Raw genomic sequence first — 18193 nt, forward strand, 5'->3', positions numbered from 1 at the left:
ATTTGAGATTAAACAAAAACGCAGTGAGTCAGAAACTTGAGAAGTACCAAATTACATGCTTGGAAAGTTCATTCTGTCTGATTTTAATATAAAAGGATACAAGCAAGTTTACAAGAGACCTTTTGAATGTTCTGGAAAAAAAAAATCGGCAAATTTGCAAACGTGTTATGTTAGAGTCAGAAAAGTCAAAACATGAACAATATACCATATACATATCAGTTCTTGCTCCTGCATAGACCAGACACCACCTCCTTCCATCAATTTTACTTTTTTTTTAAATCTTTGCTGTATCTTCTGACTCGTATGTAAATGGGGCATTGGATCTTTAGTAAGTTTGACTTTTTGATGAGCAGCTGAATGCAGCATTTGTTATACAAAATGTGCATCGTCCGCAGTGTCTGGTCCAGGATCAGGTCTTTATTACCCCTGAATCTGCTCTCGTTGTCATGTTTCACTCAAGAAAGGGCAACATTATTATTGTAAATGGTTATTTTCCACTTAAATAAAAGAGGATTAGGCGAGGAAATGTTATACCGTGTACACTATAGGGGTGTTGTGGGAATATTTCTTTTACTTCAGCAAAAAAATAAAGTTTTATTTAAGATGTAATGAGATTTTTTTTTTAAGCATTTATTCTTTAACAGAGGAGTGGCTGGGTCATGGGGTAAATTACTGATATTAAGTCACTCTCATTCTTTCCCAAACAGGGTGGTACAGGAAGCCATGCGATGCTTATCTTGGCTAACATCGTAGATTTGTTTGCTTTAAGAGTCCAAGCTCTTTATCGGAAGGCAGCAGACGAGGGAGAGAGTTCTAAGAAAAGGTTTTAGAGTGGGATCATGTACACAGACTTAATGTGAGAACAGAAAATATCGAGCTAATGTTTAAGAATTTATGAAATGTTCAAACCACAGCTAGCACTGAAACACCACCTCAGGGCTTGGGTTGCCTCATCGTATGCCCAAATGACACCAGGTAACAGGACAAACTTCAACAACAGCCGTGTGATATTGTACTTGCGTAGAAAGCAGTGGAACACTCTTAGAAAAGAGTTGAGTATTCCAGGCTCTAGTTGAGGCGCTAAGAAATTTTAGGCAAAATGATCCAACAATAACAAAGTTCCTTAAACAACTGCCATAATGACGGGTTGCTACAGAACGTGACTCGTATGTAGTTCAGCTGGATGTCACAAAATGTCGCAATGTTCATAAGAATAAAACTTTGAACTTTTTTGGAATCTTAACCTTCATACGATGTTAGCTGGTGTTGTTAGATAGTTCTCTTAACAGTTTTCTGTTTGGAAGAACTCTAGCAGATATCTTACCGTTCAGAAAGGAGTGTCGTGTCCAGGGATTTGTGACCAGGCCTTTGTGAATTCTTCGATTTCCAGAGAGACACCGTCGGGCCCTTGAGCAATGCCCTATTCCCTTAATAGCTTTATTCCTAGATTAATTTCTGCCTCACATTGGATAAAAGTGACCGGCAAAGTAATTTCTTTACCATTATCCTAAATAGACAGACCATCACCAGTGGTAACCAACATTCTCTATAAATCATCAAGGCCAAAATTTACTATTATTCTACTTCAGTCCTTAGATTTTTATTTAATTTTCAAAAACAACATGAGATTGTGGAAAAACCATCATTTTAATCCTTTCTATTCTGTTCAACAAAGAGAGAGACTGGGTTCATGACCAAAATTGGCAGATCTTTGTTTCATCTTTTAGGCACATAATAATCCCGGTATAAAGGGATTATAAATGACAGAATGATGCCCTCATGAAGATGGTCAAGGGACAGTTTTGCAGACAGACATTAAGCCTGATTACTCAGATGTTGTGAGTAAGATTCTTTCATGTAAATGTCTCACTATTCCAGTCCAGGCTTAATCGATGTGTGCAAAAGAACCCTCAGAGAACAAGTCATCAACATATAATCGGCATTGAGAACTGAGTCCTGATTTCAGATGAACGCTCAATAATTCTTGTATTCTGTTGTTTTTATTTATTACATGTCATCCTTTTCTTTGGCACCGTGTTTGAGGATGCGGGTGAACTCTGTGTAATTGAAGTTTCCTTTTTTGTCGATCGGCGCCTCGCGGAAGAGCTCATCAACCTCCTCGTCTGTGAAGCGATCGCCCATGGTGGTCAGGAGCTCACGAAGATGGTCCTCATGGATAAAGCCTTCAACGAGGAGATAGATCAGATCAGGAGACTTTCACAGAGAATCTGAACTGGTGCAAAACTGAAATGTGGATTTGAGATTTTAAATAAAAAGAATAAGGCAACCCTTTAAAAAAAAGGCAGACGTTCATGCCGAATTATTTGGTTTCTACGTTCGTCATGATGCAGTTTATGTTCAGAGAGAAGCTATTTGGATCATCACATTGTTTGTTCCACTTTCAGTTAGAAGTGATCTAATTGAAGCTTTAAATCTAGTAAATGTATTTGGTAACGTCCTAAAAAACCCAAAGCTACCTGAGCCATCCTCGTCGAAGCAGGTAAAGGCGTTCCGTATGACATCCTCGGGATCAGTGCCATTGAGCCGCTCTCCAAACATGGTGAGAAACATGGTGAAGTTGATGGGACCTGGAGCCTCACTCATCATGCCCTCCAGGTACTCATCTGAAGGGTTCTTTCCTGGAAGACAGCAGGAAGCACATGTTCAAAACATTGATTTGTTGATATTATCTCACATATGCTTCTTTTCTGAACAATTACCGAGAGAAGCAAGCATGTCGTGAAGATCCTCCTTATCAATGAACCCGTCACGATTCTGGTCGATCATGTTGAACGCTTCTTTGAACTCTTGGATCTGGGACTGGTCGAACATGGCGAAGACGTTGGAAGTCGCCCTCTGTGGGCGCTTCTTCGTCGTCTTCCCCTTGGCACGCTTGGCGGCAGACATTCTGGCTGAAGAGTTTTGGCCTTTCAAAAAAAAGTTGAGGTTGATAAATATCTAGTATACATTGGTTTAATGATGGCCCCCATGTAGCCCCCAAGGGTTTCTAGTTGGCCCCCATGTAGCCCCCCAAGGGTTTCTAGTTGGCCCCCATGTAGCCCCCCCCCAAGGGTTTCTAGTTGGCCCCCATGTAGCCCCCCAAGGGTTTCTAGTTGGCCCCCATGTAGCCCCCCCAAGGGTTTCTAGTTGGCCCCCATGTAGCCCACCAAGGGTTTCTAGTTGGCCCCCATGTAGCCCCCAAAGGGTTTCTAGTTGGCCCCCATGTAGCCCCCAAAGGGTTTCTAGTTGGCCCCCATGTAGCCCCCCAAGGGTTTCTAGTTGGCCCCCATGTAGCCCCCCAAGGGTTTCTAGTTGACCCCCATGTAGCCCCCCAAGGGTTTCTAGTTGACCCCCATGTAGCCCCCCAAGGGTTTCTAGTTGGCCCCCATGTAGCCCCCCAAGGGTTTCTAGTTGACCCCCATGTAGCCCCCAAAGGGTTTCTAGTTGACCCCATGTAAACATATGATCATGTTATAAAACACAGCTGGAATTACACGGTCTAAAAAGTGACTTAAAGACTGAAGCATACACACTAAGGCAACTTTCAGTTAGTGGAACATTTACAGCATTTCTGTCAGCTGAAAACCGGATCAAATAAGCTGATTAAATAAGAATATTGGATTGCTGGATTTGGCTGAATTCCAGATGGCTCTGAATAAAAGAACAGCTTCACCATCCTACATAACGTACTATAACAGGAAGTCACTTCGGATTAAACTTTAGACATTACCAGCAAGCTGTGTACGCTCGGCTCGAAGCATTTACTCTATCGACTTGGATTCGTCTCAGTATTATTACCATTTGTACTATTTTTACTGGGGCTTGTCTCTTTCTTTAGCATTGGTTGCACAAAATATGGTCTTGGCTTAGAATTAGTAAAAAAGGGCGTTCGAGCTGTCTTTTCTTACCTCATACCAAAGTTAGACAAACGCAATCCCTCCTTGTGTGCAGCATCATAATCAGATGCAATTCATGAAATAGGTTAACTAAAACTAGCTAAAGATTTGATGCTTTTTGGTCTTGACCTTCTTATCTTAATAGCTTTAAGTTAAGACAGTGTCTTGACCAGGCTAGTCCTGGTGTTGGTCTTCCCAATTGGTCTTGACTACTTGACTACAGCATCGTTACTTCCAGCGCACGATAAACTTCTCAATCTAAACCAAAGCAAAAAGGTGTCTTCGAAAACAATCGATGGGGTTGCCAGGTTACTAATATTTAAACAAAACGAATAAAAAATAATTCACTGCAAAATAGCTCTGACCGATTTTGCTTATCCTCAGAACACTTGATAACATTCGGAATAACCTCAGTGAGGGAATCACGGACTTGACAAACGTCAAACAGGTTACTGCATTCATAAAGTGCATTCGGAGCATTCGGAGCATTCAGCCATCCACGACACACCCTGATTGCAAATGAGTGATGGCTTTTATTAACCACTATCATCTGTCCCACATCCCTCTGTGGTACAACCACAACGAACTCGTCTCTGTGGGACTACTGAAATAGAACCACATCTCAAACTTAAACAGAAAGATCTTTTCAAATGGACGAGGAAATGGACTAGAAACAGGGCACAAGTACTATGATATCATGTGGTGGATTTAGGTCCAAAGTCTGAGGAGAAAGATCTAAATTTTGGTTCTTGAGGAATTTCCAGCAGCGTACAATTTTTTTCAAATTTAGATATTAGATTGTTTGACTAGTTTCTTTCCAATAACAATCATGTATGATTGTAAGCATTTATCCACTGAACCTATGAACAGTTTGGATTGTGTTCATACAGTCTGCCAGAACTGAGGGAATCCATGACATTATTTACAGTTAAAGATTCCTGGCTGCAAAATGTTTACAAGAACCATCCGTTATTTGCCAAAAAACACGACCGCATTTGTCCTGAAATTGCATCTGCGCTATGTCCTAGCGTCAACGCTGACTGCCGTTTGTGACCGTAGTTTTTTTTCATTTCAATGTGAAGCTTAAGTCTTCCCCCTCACTCCTACTTCAACTCGCTTTACCCTGAGGAAAGGAGAAGAATGTTATCAGATGTTTTGCTTCGATTACTTCATAGCTGAATTCTTCTGAGTTAAAAAAAAAACTTAAAAAAAAAAAAAAAACAACAGAAATGCTTTTATACATATTTGAACACCACTTTAACATAAGATGTTAGAGAATTGAATAGTGGTAAATACACAGATACGTTAAATTCTACATGAATATATCAGTCGATGCTGCGATCTGTTTTACTTACTGTACACTGTTCATTTGTTTAGCTTTCATGCTTGTTGCAGAAAAATGCATCTAGCTGCACAGCCAAATTTCTCACAAGTGAGGTCTTAGAGAAATAAATCGGATTCTCTGAGCTCTCATGCTCCTTTTTTGGACAATGTTTCTCGTTCATTAAAAAGGGTTTTAAAAAGGAAATAAGAAGCCGGACAACAAGAGCGAATGAAATGATACAAACTCGAACTCATACAAACCGACAACAGATCAGAGAAATAAATGTAAAGAAGTAAAGAAAAGAATTGTACTACAGCAGACCCAGCAGTGTGAACGTCATTCGTGTGTTCAGCTCACGAATACATCCAAACGAGACATTTTTCTTAAACAGGACACACTACTACTATGATTCATGACAGAACATAATAATACAAAGGAAGCACTTTTAAAGATGGACAGAAAGATTAACAGCATTGCATTGAGCACTGAAGCGTGATGTGCTAAGCTCACCTCGGTGTTGAGTGGCAGCAGGTTCGGCTTGAGCCTCGGACTTGCTCCTGTTTCTCTCCCAGCACGGGACGTTTGTTTAATGTTTCAGTGTCTTCACCACACCTCCCCGTCCGTGACAGCCAATAAGGTCAACATCATGCCTCAGGCAGCCACGCAGGCCTTTAGCCTTACAAGGCAAAGGAATCTGGGAGCTCCTGCCATCCCACATCCTGAGAGGTTTTTTCGCAAATGAAACACACTCCGATGTCTGGAGGAGTCGCAGAGCTGAGGCCTTATTTAGCAAGCAAATGAACTCTTATGCCACAGCAGGGCGATGTTTCCTTAACAAAAGTGTCACGGAAAACAAAGAACAGAGGCCTGCATGTGTTTGTGTGACTCTTTTTTTGCAAATCCTTATAGAGACGCTAGAGGAGTGCAGCGCAATGTCAGGGTTTATTCTTCATTTCCACAGAACATGAAAAATAACAACATTTCCACATCGTATGTGATACAGCCTTATAGGGTATGAATCTACACATTGTATTTCATCATATGTATTTGCAAAATTAATATTTTTTACACATTGTTAAACCCAGTATGGACCTGAGGTCATGATGAATACTGATGCATCAGACATATGTTTAATTAAGCTTTGCAATTAAACTTACATTTTTGCAAATAATAAACTAACCCTAACCCTAACCCTTACAGGTGGTAAAGAGGGATGAATACTTATGAACATGTTAAGACGTTGAGAGACCATAAGGACAAAACTGAGTGTGCGGGGCATACTCTCTCTCTCCCATTAGCTGATCATCTGTGGGTCGTGGTTGTGGTACAGGGTAGAAAGCAGCCGTCTCAGAGGAACTGACAGATGACCAGACTGTGGGGGAAATGCAGAAAAATTCAAAATAAGATAAAATAAAATAAGATGTATGCAGTATATCAGGAAGCTTATTAATTTATGTTGCATGCACAACTAATTCAGCTGATTAAAACCAGGAGGGTCCTGATAACGATCTGTACAACAGCACGATTAGAAAATTGTTATAAGCTGTTATAAAGGACAAAAATAACACTACTCAGTATTAACTCAGTATTAACACTAGATAATGCATATATTTTGTCACTAATATTTTGACACTAGATTTTCCCTCATATATAAAATTCATGCATTATCTAGACAAAATGCTCATATTTATTATATGTAGAAATGGGAATTAACAATAACAACAATAATAATAATAATAATAATAATAATAATAATAATAATAATAATAATAATAATAAAATCATCCAAATTTATTCATGATTTAAATCTTCTTGTCTAGTAAAGTCTAGTAAATTTCATATAAACAAAGAAAATAATCATAAAATAAGAACATAAAAAAATAACACATAGATAATACATAAATATAATCATATATAACAAAATAATTTTCAATATATATTTTTATATATTTAAAATATATTTAATATATACTGAGAAGGAAAAAAAATCCTTAAGTTATGATTGACGTGCATGATAACCAATCATAAGAGCTCGCTTAAGCACGAGCGTTATATATCCACTCCTAGCACATGAGATGAAATATGGTTGCTATGGCGATGAGAACGGCCAATCATGTCGCAGGAGGCGGGAACCCACTTACTTCCTGAAACAAAAACCCAGAACAGAAGCCTCGCGCATCGAAAACAAGTCTTTTCTTTGTTTACAGTAAAAGTTAAGAAAGTGTTAACACACCCGACTGTTAAAAAGTGAAAGTTATGGAGATGGTGATGAGTTTAGTTCTGTCCTGCACCCGGGGGTAAGTCAGTGTTTTTAATATAATCCTATGGACAACCTTCACATAGGGAGGAAAACGGGTGGGAAATAAAATGTCCTCAGTTTGACCCGAATATCTCCTCAATGACGTTTATTGTTGGGTCTAGAAGCTTCTTATTGTATTAAATTACTGTTTTAATTTACTAGTGCACCTATATAGTGAGTGAGGAGGCGTTTGGGACGTGGGGCAGAAAAGGGGTGGGCAAAAATACACGCACAGGGCGTGTGACGTCATTTAGTGACGTATAGCGACGTGCATAATTACGCCAATCGCAATTATACACTGATCAAGTCATCATTTAGTCATGGAGACGATTTAGTATTGAGCGAGATAACTGAGTCATGAGGACAACTTAGTAAAGCAATGAAACGTTGTAAACTAGTGATGACGTCATAAAACATGTTATTATGACGTCATAATTGGTTTACGGCATGTGCGCTTAGTGACTCCGGAGTAATTAAACAGTCAGATGTGATTTTTTGTTGTTGTTGTTCTCAGATCTGTTTTGTGATCAGCAGCCACCCATTTCATTACATCTGTACCTGTTAGCAGGGTAAATCACTTCAGGCAGTGAGGACAAGCTCACATGGAAAACATGGAGACGAACAAGCGGAAGTGTGAGCCGAGGACCAGCGAGAAAAAATGCTGTAAGTGATGCGGTGTGGATGCTCCACATGTCCAGAATAAAAAAGAATTGGGTAACTTTGGATTTGGGAAAGTTTTCTCTGAACATTTCTGGAAGGAGTCTCCAGTCTTCTGTAAAGTGTTTATATGTGGTATGTGGTAGCCTAGTGGTTAAGGTGTCGGGCTGCCAATCGTTGTGAAGGTTGTGAGTTTGATCCCAGGTCCACCAAACTGTCACTGTTGGGCCCCTGAGCAAGGCCCTTAACCCTCAATTGCTCCGTTGTATAAAAAAAATAATAAAAAAAGTGATAATGTAAGTCGCAAAAGTAAACGTAAATATATAAACAGTTTAACAACATCCAGTATTATTAAAGATGCAGCAGTGAAGTTAGGAAAACTAAGCATAAAGGGATTCTGTACTGTACACACGTGTGCTTTAAAGGCTCTTCATCACGTTTTAGTCTGGAACCTGAAAACATCTTGTTGTAAGCTGATATCCGTGTGACAGGAAGTCAGAGAATGAGGAATTATAGAAACAGAAGACCTTCAGAACCTTCACAACATCGATCAGATCCAGAGTGAAGGACATCTGATAGCAGGAAGTAAAGACTTGTCTTTCACTGTTTAATTATTCCCAAACCTTGGTTTAGTCGCAAGCCTATTTGACACACGTTCTGCCTTCATGCCTCAGAATGAAACATTAACATGGAAAGAAAGCTGAATGTTCAGTGACCCTGACTTTAAGAGATGATTAAACTTTCTGTAGAAAAGATTCAATTTCTGAAGCAGTTTTCAGAGAGAACAGGAAACAATGACCATATATGGAAGGCGGATAGAGAAAGGGTACAGAAACGTGTCGAAACAACACGAATTTACATTTCACGTCTTTAAAGAAAAGAGAATGATTTCGCACGTGTGTTTACGGCTTGTTGTTTTTTTTCTTTTCTTTTCAGCGTGGGCGTCCCACATGACCAACTCATCCACTCTGATCGTCATGATCGGCCTCCCTGCCAGAGGCAAGACCTACATGTCCAAGAAACTGACTCGCTACCTCAACTGGATCGGAGTTCCCACAAAAGGTGCCCGAAAAGTGACCGATCACATTTTAAAGTTTGATAAATCAGTCGTAACTTTGCATTTGCATGAGTTTCTTCTGAGCGCTGTGTGTGTGTGTGTGTGTGTGTGTGTGTGTGTGTGTGTGTGTGTGTGTGTGTGTGTGTGTGTCTGTTTGCAGTGTTTAACCTGGGCGAGTACCGGCGTGAAGCCGTCCAGTCCTACAAATCCTACGACTTCTTCCGACACGACAATGCCGAAGCCATGAGGATCAGGAAGTGCGAGTTTTCTTTTAATATTCCACTTTATAACGCTATGTCTAAGAGCGATAAGCAAAAATATCGGCACCCGCATTAAGATATCACATCTGTAACTACAGCGTTCTGGTTCTTCTGATACGACAGCGCTTTACAGACGATTACAACATAGTCTACACTTTTTATCCATTAATTGTGTAGTCGCATTCTAGCGGCGGTTCTGCCAACAGCTCCACTTATTTTCTTACTGTCCATCAGATAAAAATGGAGCTTTTCATGTCACAGAAAAAAAAAAAACACTAAATAGTTGTAGAACAGGTCAAGTTTTTGTGAAGGAGCTGTAAGTCCTATTCTCAGATTCAGAGTCCTGAGTAAAGCTACATCCTGACCGAGTCTCATGATATTTCTCTTCAGACATTGCGCTCTCGTGGCTCTGCAGGACGTGAACAGTTACCTAAAGGAGGAGGGCGGGCAGATCGCCGTGAGCTCCTCTTTTACTTTAAACCATTTCATCACTGTTACTTCTCTTTATTATTGCTTCTGTCTAACATGTAAAGGTGTAAAAATGTTAGAGCATACTAAACACTTTTCCCTCCTTTTTTTCACATTAGTAAAATTAATAGTTGTGTGTCTTTCATTTTCATCCAAATAGTTGAGATTCTTTCACAGAGATTTTTAAACAGTATTTTTTGAAGCGATTTCTGCCGTTTAAACGTCCGCAGGTGTTCGATGCCACGAATACGACTCGAGAGAGGCGAGATCTCATCCTGGAGTTTGGCCAGGAGAACGAGTACAAGGTCAGAGTCTGATGTGTGTTTGCAGGCAGCTTCAAAAACGATTAAAAAGGTTAAAAAGAATGAAAAAAATATATATATTGTTTTTATTATGGGGCACGGTGGTTTAGTGGTTAGCACGTTTGCCTCAGACCTCCAAGGTTGGGGGTTCGATTCCCGCCTCCGCCTTGTGTGTGTGGAGTTTGCATGTTCTCCCCGTGCCTCGGGGGTTTCCTCCGGGTACTCCGGTTTCCTCCCCCGGTCCAAAGACATGCATGGTAGGTTGATTGGCATCTCTGGAAAATTGTCTGTAGTGTGTGAGTGTGTATGTGAATGAGAGTGTGTGTGTGTGCCCTGGGATGGTTTGGCACTCCGTCCAGGGTGTATCCTGCCTCGATGCCCGATGACGTGATTTACTGAGTAATTACTGCGTTAATGTGTGATAGTGAAAGTCTGGTATTTGTGTCCTCACGACTTCCAGGTGTTTTTCGTCGAGTCCATCTGTGACGACCCAGATGTCATCGCTGAAAATATAATGGTACGTTTACTGCATATGAACACATCGCTGCATGGTCATGAAGAGTGACAGAAAATAATGAAAAGCTTCCGTGTGTGAGTGAGTGTGTGTGTGTGTGTGTGTTTATTAGATAGATAGATAGGTTGATAGATAGACAGATAGATTGATTGATTGATCTTTAATCCGTCCCTTAGGAACACTATTTGTGTTTCATAATTAAATAGAATTTAAAGTCTATTCATTTACTGCAGTTTAAAGGCGCTCCACTAGGTGGCGTTGTATTCATAGTATTTCCCGATCAAGCCACAAATAAACTGACACATAAACATATGTATATAAAAAATTATTTGTCTTCAAATACCGGGTCTACGGTGTGAAAGTCTGTACTGGTTCAGTGACAGAAGTACAATAAAGGAAAAGAAAAAAAATTATGCAGTTAACTTTGTTTAAGATTGTCAGGGATTAATGTGTGTGTCTCAGTCCACCAACTTCTGTCTGTCTGTCTGTCCGTTTGTCTGTCTGTCTGTTTGTCTGTCTGTCTGTGTCTGTCTGTCTGTTTGTCTGTCTGTTTGTCTCTCTGTCTGTCTGTCTGTGTCTGTCTGTCTGTTTGTCTGTCTGTTTGTCTGTCTGTCTGTCTCTGTATGTCTGTTTGTCTCTGTCTGTCTGTATGTCTGTTTGTCTCTCTGTCTGTCTGTCTGTCTGTATGTCAGTCTGTCTGTCTAACCAGTTAGTTAGTAGTAAGTAATACCACATTTCTTATCTTTGTATAAACCTTTCATACAGTATATTTTTTGGCACATGATGCTTTGCTTGATTAATAGACATTATAACAGAGTAGCTTTGGTCACATGACTTACAAAGGATCCCAAAGGACTTACATTTTGATACATAGTGCAGTAAATAGGGTGAAAAGGGGAATACTAAATAGGGTAACTAGTGCTACACATCAGTAGATGGATGGATGGATGCATGCATAGAAAGAAGTAATAATAATAATATGTTTTTTTTATAAAATAAATACACGTAATTGTATAGAATCAAAAAGATCATTCAGTCATTTTCTGTGCACCAGGATGTGAAGGTGTCGAGCCCGGATTATCCCGAGAGAGGCCGCGAGAGCGTCATGGAGGACTTTCTGAAGAGAATCGAGTGTTACAAAGTCACCTATCAGCCTTTAGACCCAGACGCACACGATAAGTAAGACCGAGTGTCTGTTGGTGTGATGGTCGATTTGATCAGCAGGGGGAGATAAAGATCACGTGTCCTCGGCGTGATTCGTGTTTCCGTCCTCAGAACTCTGTGTGTTTTTCAGCCAGTCGTAGTTACTGTTATTCTGCTTTGAAACATCAAGCTCGTCCAATTCTAATATTTTTCCTGAATGTATTTATGGGAATAGCGATAACTTCACCGTGTGACGAAGCTTTACTAAAAAATTCTCCAGATAAATGAAATCCAGAGTTCAGGGACATGACACAGTCAGATATGATCAGGATTCCAGAGAAAACATTCCTGTGCCTTTGGTAGTGTTCCTACTTTTCAGTGACTCTCTTTCTCTCTTATACACACACACACACACACACACACACACACACACACACACACACACAATTAAAACCACATGCACAGACAGCTCAACATGAGCTGTGTTCATCTTCTTCATTGATGATACTACGTGAAAATTCACCCATGATTTGATATGATTAAAAATACAGAAAAAAATATTAGCGGTGTTTGTGTGTGTGTGTGTGTGGGTGTGGGTGTGTGTGTTACTCAGAGAGCGCTCTTTCATCCAAGTGATCAACGTAGGCCAGAGTTTCCTGGTGAACCGCGTGCAGGATTACATCCAGAGCAAGATTGTGTACTACCTAATGAACATCCACGTGCACAAACACTCCATCTACCTCTGCCGGCACGGGGAGAGCGAACACAACGTGCAGGGTCTCATAGGGGGCGACTCGGGCCTGTCGCCTCACGGGAAAGAGGCGAGGGTTCACGTTCACTAGAAACACACGCCATCAGTGTTGTTTGTTATTATTACTATTTTACAAGTTACACAACGAGCTGAAGTACAGACTGGAAAAAGTTTGTGTGTTAAGTCTGCTTATTGTGTGTGTGTGTAGTTTGCCGTGGCTCTGAGGGAATTTATAGTGGACCAGAAGCTGGTGGATCTGAAGGTGTGGACCAGCCAGCTGAAGCGCACCATCCAGACGGCCGAGGCTCTGGGCGTTCCGTACGAGCAGTGGAAAATCCTCAACGAGATCGATGCTGTGAGTCAGAAGGCCACCAGAACTCCTCCTCACACCAACCGCTACAGCCATTACAGACCCCATACAGGGCGAGGGCTCTTTAACGAGACTTCTGCTTTTAAACAAAAGTTAACGGGAATTACACTTTAAAAAAAAGTCCTTTGTTTACGAAGGATTTCTTACACGTGACCCAGGAGGCTCTCTTCAAGAGTTTGTCAAACTTTATGAGGGGTTTTAAATGTATTGATTTTTTACGATTAATCTTTAATTTAATTTGATCATGTTTTGGTAAATGTTTTCATTTATTGTTACAGCAGGATTGCAAGGCGTTTAGAGCAGGTTTACACTGAGGGTACAGTGTGGTGCATCTACTGCGAGTTTACACTGAGGGTACAGTGTGGTGCATCTACTGTGGGTTTACACTGAGGGTACAGTGTGGTGCATCTACTGTGGGTTTACACTGAGGGTACAGTGTGGTGCATCTACTGCGGGTTTACTGCGAGTTTACTGTGGGTTTACACTGAGGGTACAGTGTGGTGCATCTACTGTGGGTTTACACTGAGGGTACAGTGTGGTGCATCTACTGTGGGTTTACTGTGGGTTTACACTGAGGGTACAGTGTGGTGCATCTACTGCGGGTTTACTGTGGGTTTACACTGAGGGTACAGTGTGGTGCGAGATTACAGCGAGTCTACTGCGAGATCACAGCGAGATTACAGCGAGTTTATAGGGAGATTACAGCGAGTTTATAGGGAGATTACAGCGAGTTTATAGGGAGATTACAGCGAGTTTGTAGCGAGTTTATAGGGAGATTACAGCGAGTTTATAGGGAGATTACAGCGAGTTTATAGGGAGATTACAGTGAGATCACAGCGAGTTTACAGGGAGATTACAGAGAGTTTATAGGGAGATTACAGCGAGTTTACAGCAGACTTACAGTGAGTTTACAGTGAGTTTATAGGGGGATTACAGCTAGTTTACAGTGAGTTTATAGGGGGATTACAGCTAGTTTACAGTGAGTTTATAGGGGGATTACAGTGAGTTTACAGCAGGTTTACAGTGAGTTTACAGTTAGTTTATAGGGGGATTACAGTTAGTTTACAGTGAGTTTATAGGGGGATTACAGCTAGTTTACAGTGAGTTTATAGGGGGATTACAGCTAGTTTACAGTGAGTTTATAGGGGGATTACAGTGAGTTTACAGCAGGTTTACAGTGAGTTTACAGTGAGTTTATAGGGGGATTACAGCTAGTTTACAATGAGTTTACAGCAGGTTTACAGTGAGTTTACAGTGAGTTTATAGGGGGATTACAGCTAGTTTACAATGAGTTTATAGGGGGATTACAGTGAGTTTACAGTGAGTTTATAGGGGGATTACAGTGAGTTTACAGCAGGTTTACAGTGAGTTTACAGTTAGTTTATAGGGGGATTACAGCTAGTTTACAGTGAGTTTATAGGGGGATTACAGCTAGTTTACAGTGAGTTTACAGCAGGTTTACAGTGAGTTTACAGTGAGTTTATAGGGGGATTACAGCTAGTTTACAGTGAGTTTATAGGGGGATTACAGTGAGTTTACAGCAGGTTTACAGTGAGTTTACAGTTAGTTTATAGGGGGATTACAGTTAGTTTACAGTGAGTTTATAGGGGGATTACAGCTAGTTTACAGTGAGTTTATAGGGGGATTACAGCTAGTTTACAGTGAGTTTATAGGGGGATTACAGCTAGTTTACAGTGAGTTTACAGCAGGTTTACAGTGAGTTTACAGTGAGTTTATAGGGGGATTACAGCTAGTTTACAGTGAGTTTATAGGGGGATTACAGTGAGTTTACAGTGAGTTTATAGGGGGATTACAGTGAGTTTACAGCAGGTTTACAGTGAGTTTATAGGGGGATTACAGTGAGTTTACAGCAGGTTTACAGTGAGTTTACAGTTAGTTTATAGGGGGATTACAGCTAGTTTACAGTGAGTTTATAGGGGGATTACAGTGAGTTTACAGTGAGTTTACAGCAGGTTTACAGTGAGTTTACAGTGAGTTTATAGGGGGATTACAGCTAGTTTACAGTGAGTTTATAGGGGGATTACAGCTAGTTTACAGTGAGTTTATAGGGGGATTACAGCTAGTTTACAGTGAGTTTATAGGGGGATTACAGCTAGTTTACAGTGAGTTTATAGGGGGATTACAGCTAGTTTACAGTGAGTTTATAGGGGGATTACAGCTAGTTTACAGTGAGTTTATGGGGGGATTACAGCTAGTTTACAATGAGTTTACAGCAGGTTTACAGTGAGTTTACAGTGAGTTTATAGGGGGATTACAGCTAGTTTACAGTGAGTTTATAGGGGGATTACAGTGAGTTTACAGCTAGTTTACAGTGAGTTTATAGGGGGATTACAGTGAGTTTACAGCGAGTTTACAGCAGGTTTACAGTGAGTTTACAGTGAGTTTATAGGGGGATTACAGCTAGTTTACAGTGAGTTTATAGGGGGATTACAGCTAGTTTATAGGGGGATTACAGCTAGTTTATAGGGGGATTACAGTGAGTTTACAGCAGGTTTACAGTGAGTTTATAGGGGGATTACAGTGAGTTTACAGCAGGTTTACAGTGAGTTTATAGGGGGATTACAGTGAGTTTACAGCGAGTTTACAGCAGGTTTACAGTGAGTTTACAGTGAGTTTATGGGGGGATTACAGCTAGTTTACAATGAGTTTACAGCAGGTGTACAGTAAGTTTACGGTGAGGCTACAGTAAGTTTACAGTAGGTTTACGGTGAGGCTACAGCAGGTTTACAGTATGTCCATTGAGTGAACTTATACTGAGCAGTTTTATTTTATATGATGTTTATAGTGACTACAGTGGATTTGTGTGTACGGTAAGTTTACAGTAAGTGTGTACGGTAAGTTTACAGTAAGTGTGTACGCTAGGCTTATAACATGTTTATAAGATTTTCAGTACAATGTTACTCTGTCACTTCCTCTTTACAACAAATACAACAAGACACATTTTATTTTGCTGAGTGTTTGTCATTTGAATTAAGAGAATCAAACAGTATTGTTTGTTGCTTTAAGGGCATCTGTGAGGAAATGTCCTACAACATGATCAAGGAGAAGTTTCCTGAGGAATTCGCGATGAGAGATCAGGATAAATATCATTACCGCTACCCAGGAGGGGAGGTGAGCATCTCCAGCATCACAGTGCTCATGCTTCATTCTTGTACAAACAGAAATTAACACTGTTTCAGCTGCATGTGCTCAGAAAAGAGTCGAAGAAGGACAAGGACACGTCTGCCGCTGTTATGTCTGATCGACGTCTGTACAGGAGACACAGTTATCTGTTCACACTAGACGTACACAATGTTATATAGATAACGTGAAGACATTTTTAGATAAATAGGAAAAAGTTCAATAATCTTGTTGTTAGTTAAGAGGCTGATGTCAGGCTGATGTTTTCTCCACACGGTTGCTGTAGTCATACCAGGATCTGGTACAAAGACTGGAGCCGGTGATAATGGAGCTGGAGAGACAGGGCAACGTGCTGGTCATCAGTCACCAGGCCGTCATGAGATGCCTGCTCGCATATTTCCTGGACAACAGCGCCGGTCAGGATCCATCTTACTTCTAAACACACACAACTGATCAATCTTTCACACTGACGTAGGAGCTCTCACTGTTATCTGGCACGTGCCTGAAAGCCCTGAGCTGATGTCTGCCACGTAGGCGTGTCCTTCCTGCACCCTGCTGGCTCCGCCTCCCACTGGGGTTCTAACGTAGACTGTGATTTGTGTTCTAGATGACTTGCCGTATCTGAAGTGCCCTCTGCACGTGGTGCTGAAACTCACCCCTGTGGCTTACGGTAAACCACTTCCTGTTGTCATCGTGCCTTATAATTAAATACGGAATAAAGTTATTAATAAAAAATATTGCATTTTTATTTAAACTGAAAAGAAAAGAGCTGTTTTGAAATCTTTCTTTAAAGAGAATTATTTTATGTTCAGATTTTATTACTCGATGTTAGAAAAAAATTAGTTGTATCAGTTGCAGCCACCATGATCGCAAATACGCTGTATGGCAAAAGTATGCACACCCCTGACCATCACACTCATAGGAGCTTGTTCCAGATTTGTTTCATTTACATTTCTGGCATTTTGCAGACTCCCTTATACAAGTGAGCAATTGAGGGTTAAGGGCAGTGGCACCTTGGTGGACCTGGGATTTGAACTCATGACCTTCTGATCAGTAGTCTTAACACGTTTAACACTGAGCTAACCACTTCCCTACGTTTTATTCTGTTTGCTTGCTGATATAATGAGCTCTCTCTACTCTTCTGGAAAGACTCTCCATCAGATGTTGGAGCACACAGAAGCTGTGAGGATGTGATCAGTGAGATCAGACTCTGATGCTGGGATGTTGAGGAGACTCCAGCTCCAGTTCATCCCAGAGGTGATCAGTGGGGTTGAGTCGGAGTCAGGGCTCTGTGTAGGACACTGAAGTTCTTCTCTCCAACCTTCACCTCCACACTGTGTCTTTGTTCAGTGTTCAAGCCTCTCAGGTCCAGTGAAGGGAAACTATACGTCAATGTTCTGTGCTTCCGGCTTTGGGTGTGATGGTGATGGTCAGGGGTGCACATACTTTTGGCCATGCAGTGTATTTTTTCGGTTTTTTTCATGTCCAAATGAACCGACCCAATTCCACTCTGTGTGTCATCATTATTTTTACTCTAGTTTTGAAAGAAATGTGTGTTTATTAGCACTAAACGTGTACTTTGTTAATATTTGCAGGGTGTAAAGTGGAGATGTTTGAGCTGAACGTTGAAGCTGTGAACACACATCGCAGCAGAACACTCGTAAGAACTGGTTCTTGTTTAAGCTCTTTTTAAGAGGTTGCTGAAGGCTGTTTATAGCTGCTATAACCTGAGAGGAAAACATTAAACATAACTCTGAAACAGACTAAAATATCAGGCAATAAACACAAAATAGACTATTTCAGGACCTGCTGGTGACAATTAGTGCTGATTATTTTCCTATAACTGGAATCTGAGTGTGGTGTCATGCAGAGAGCGATGATTCAGCTGATTGTTGGCTTTCAGGAAGTTCCTGTTTGTCTGTTATTCCCTGAAAAATTGGATGATATGGTAAATATGAAAGGATGTGGGTGGATTTGTTAATTACAGCCCGGTGTCCGGAGTCCACACTAT

The 18193-nt window shown here is 40.8% G+C and overlaps 2 protein-coding genes across 4 annotated transcripts in view; one reads left to right on the top strand and one right to left on the bottom strand.

Annotated features, from left to right (window-relative positions):
- Positions 1-1578: 1578 nt before the first annotated feature.
- Positions 1579-5888, bottom strand: myl9a (myosin, light chain 9a, regulatory). Its single transcript, XM_027165583.2, has 4 exons — positions 5731-5888; positions 2721-2927; positions 2478-2639; positions 1579-2183 (listed from the first exon to the last, which is right to left on the bottom strand). Exons 2-4 carry the CDS (start codon positions 2905-2907, stop codon positions 2008-2010), a joined length of 525 nt encoding a protein of 174 aa, XP_027021384.1. The 5' UTR covers positions 2908-2927; positions 5731-5888; the 3' UTR covers positions 1579-2007.
- Positions 5889-7328: 1440 nt separating this feature from the next.
- pfkfb2a (6-phosphofructo-2-kinase/fructose-2,6-biphosphatase 2a) overlaps positions 7329-18193 on the top strand; it is an 18390-nt gene continuing 7525 nt past the window's right edge. The window contains exons 1-14 of one of the 3 annotated variants that reach the window (XM_027165558.2): positions 7329-7517; positions 8034-8182; positions 9113-9238; positions 9394-9490; positions 9884-9950; positions 10192-10266; positions 10724-10780; positions 11832-11956; positions 12534-12741; positions 12880-13026; positions 16069-16173; positions 16469-16598; positions 16790-16852; positions 17778-17842. In XM_027165558.2, coding sequence (XP_027021359.1) covers positions 8122-8182; positions 9113-9238; positions 9394-9490; positions 9884-9950; positions 10192-10266; positions 10724-10780; positions 11832-11956; positions 12534-12741; positions 12880-13026; positions 16069-16173; positions 16469-16598; positions 16790-16852; positions 17778-17842 — 1326 coding nt within the window. In that variant the 5' untranslated portion in view covers positions 7329-7517; positions 8034-8121. The remainder of the gene's footprint in view (positions 7518-8033; positions 8183-9112; positions 9239-9393; positions 9491-9883; positions 9951-10191; positions 10267-10723; positions 10781-11831; positions 11957-12533; positions 12742-12879; positions 13027-16068; positions 16174-16468; positions 16599-16789; positions 16853-17777; positions 17843-18193) is intronic. The other 2 variants (XM_027165563.2, XM_027165572.2) reach the window with 2 other exon arrangements.

This window comes from Tachysurus fulvidraco, chromosome 23 (genome assembly GCF_022655615.1).
Source record: "Tachysurus fulvidraco isolate hzauxx_2018 chromosome 23, HZAU_PFXX_2.0, whole genome shotgun sequence".
NCBI classification, from domain to species: domain Eukaryota; kingdom Metazoa; phylum Chordata; class Actinopteri; order Siluriformes; family Bagridae; genus Tachysurus; species Tachysurus fulvidraco.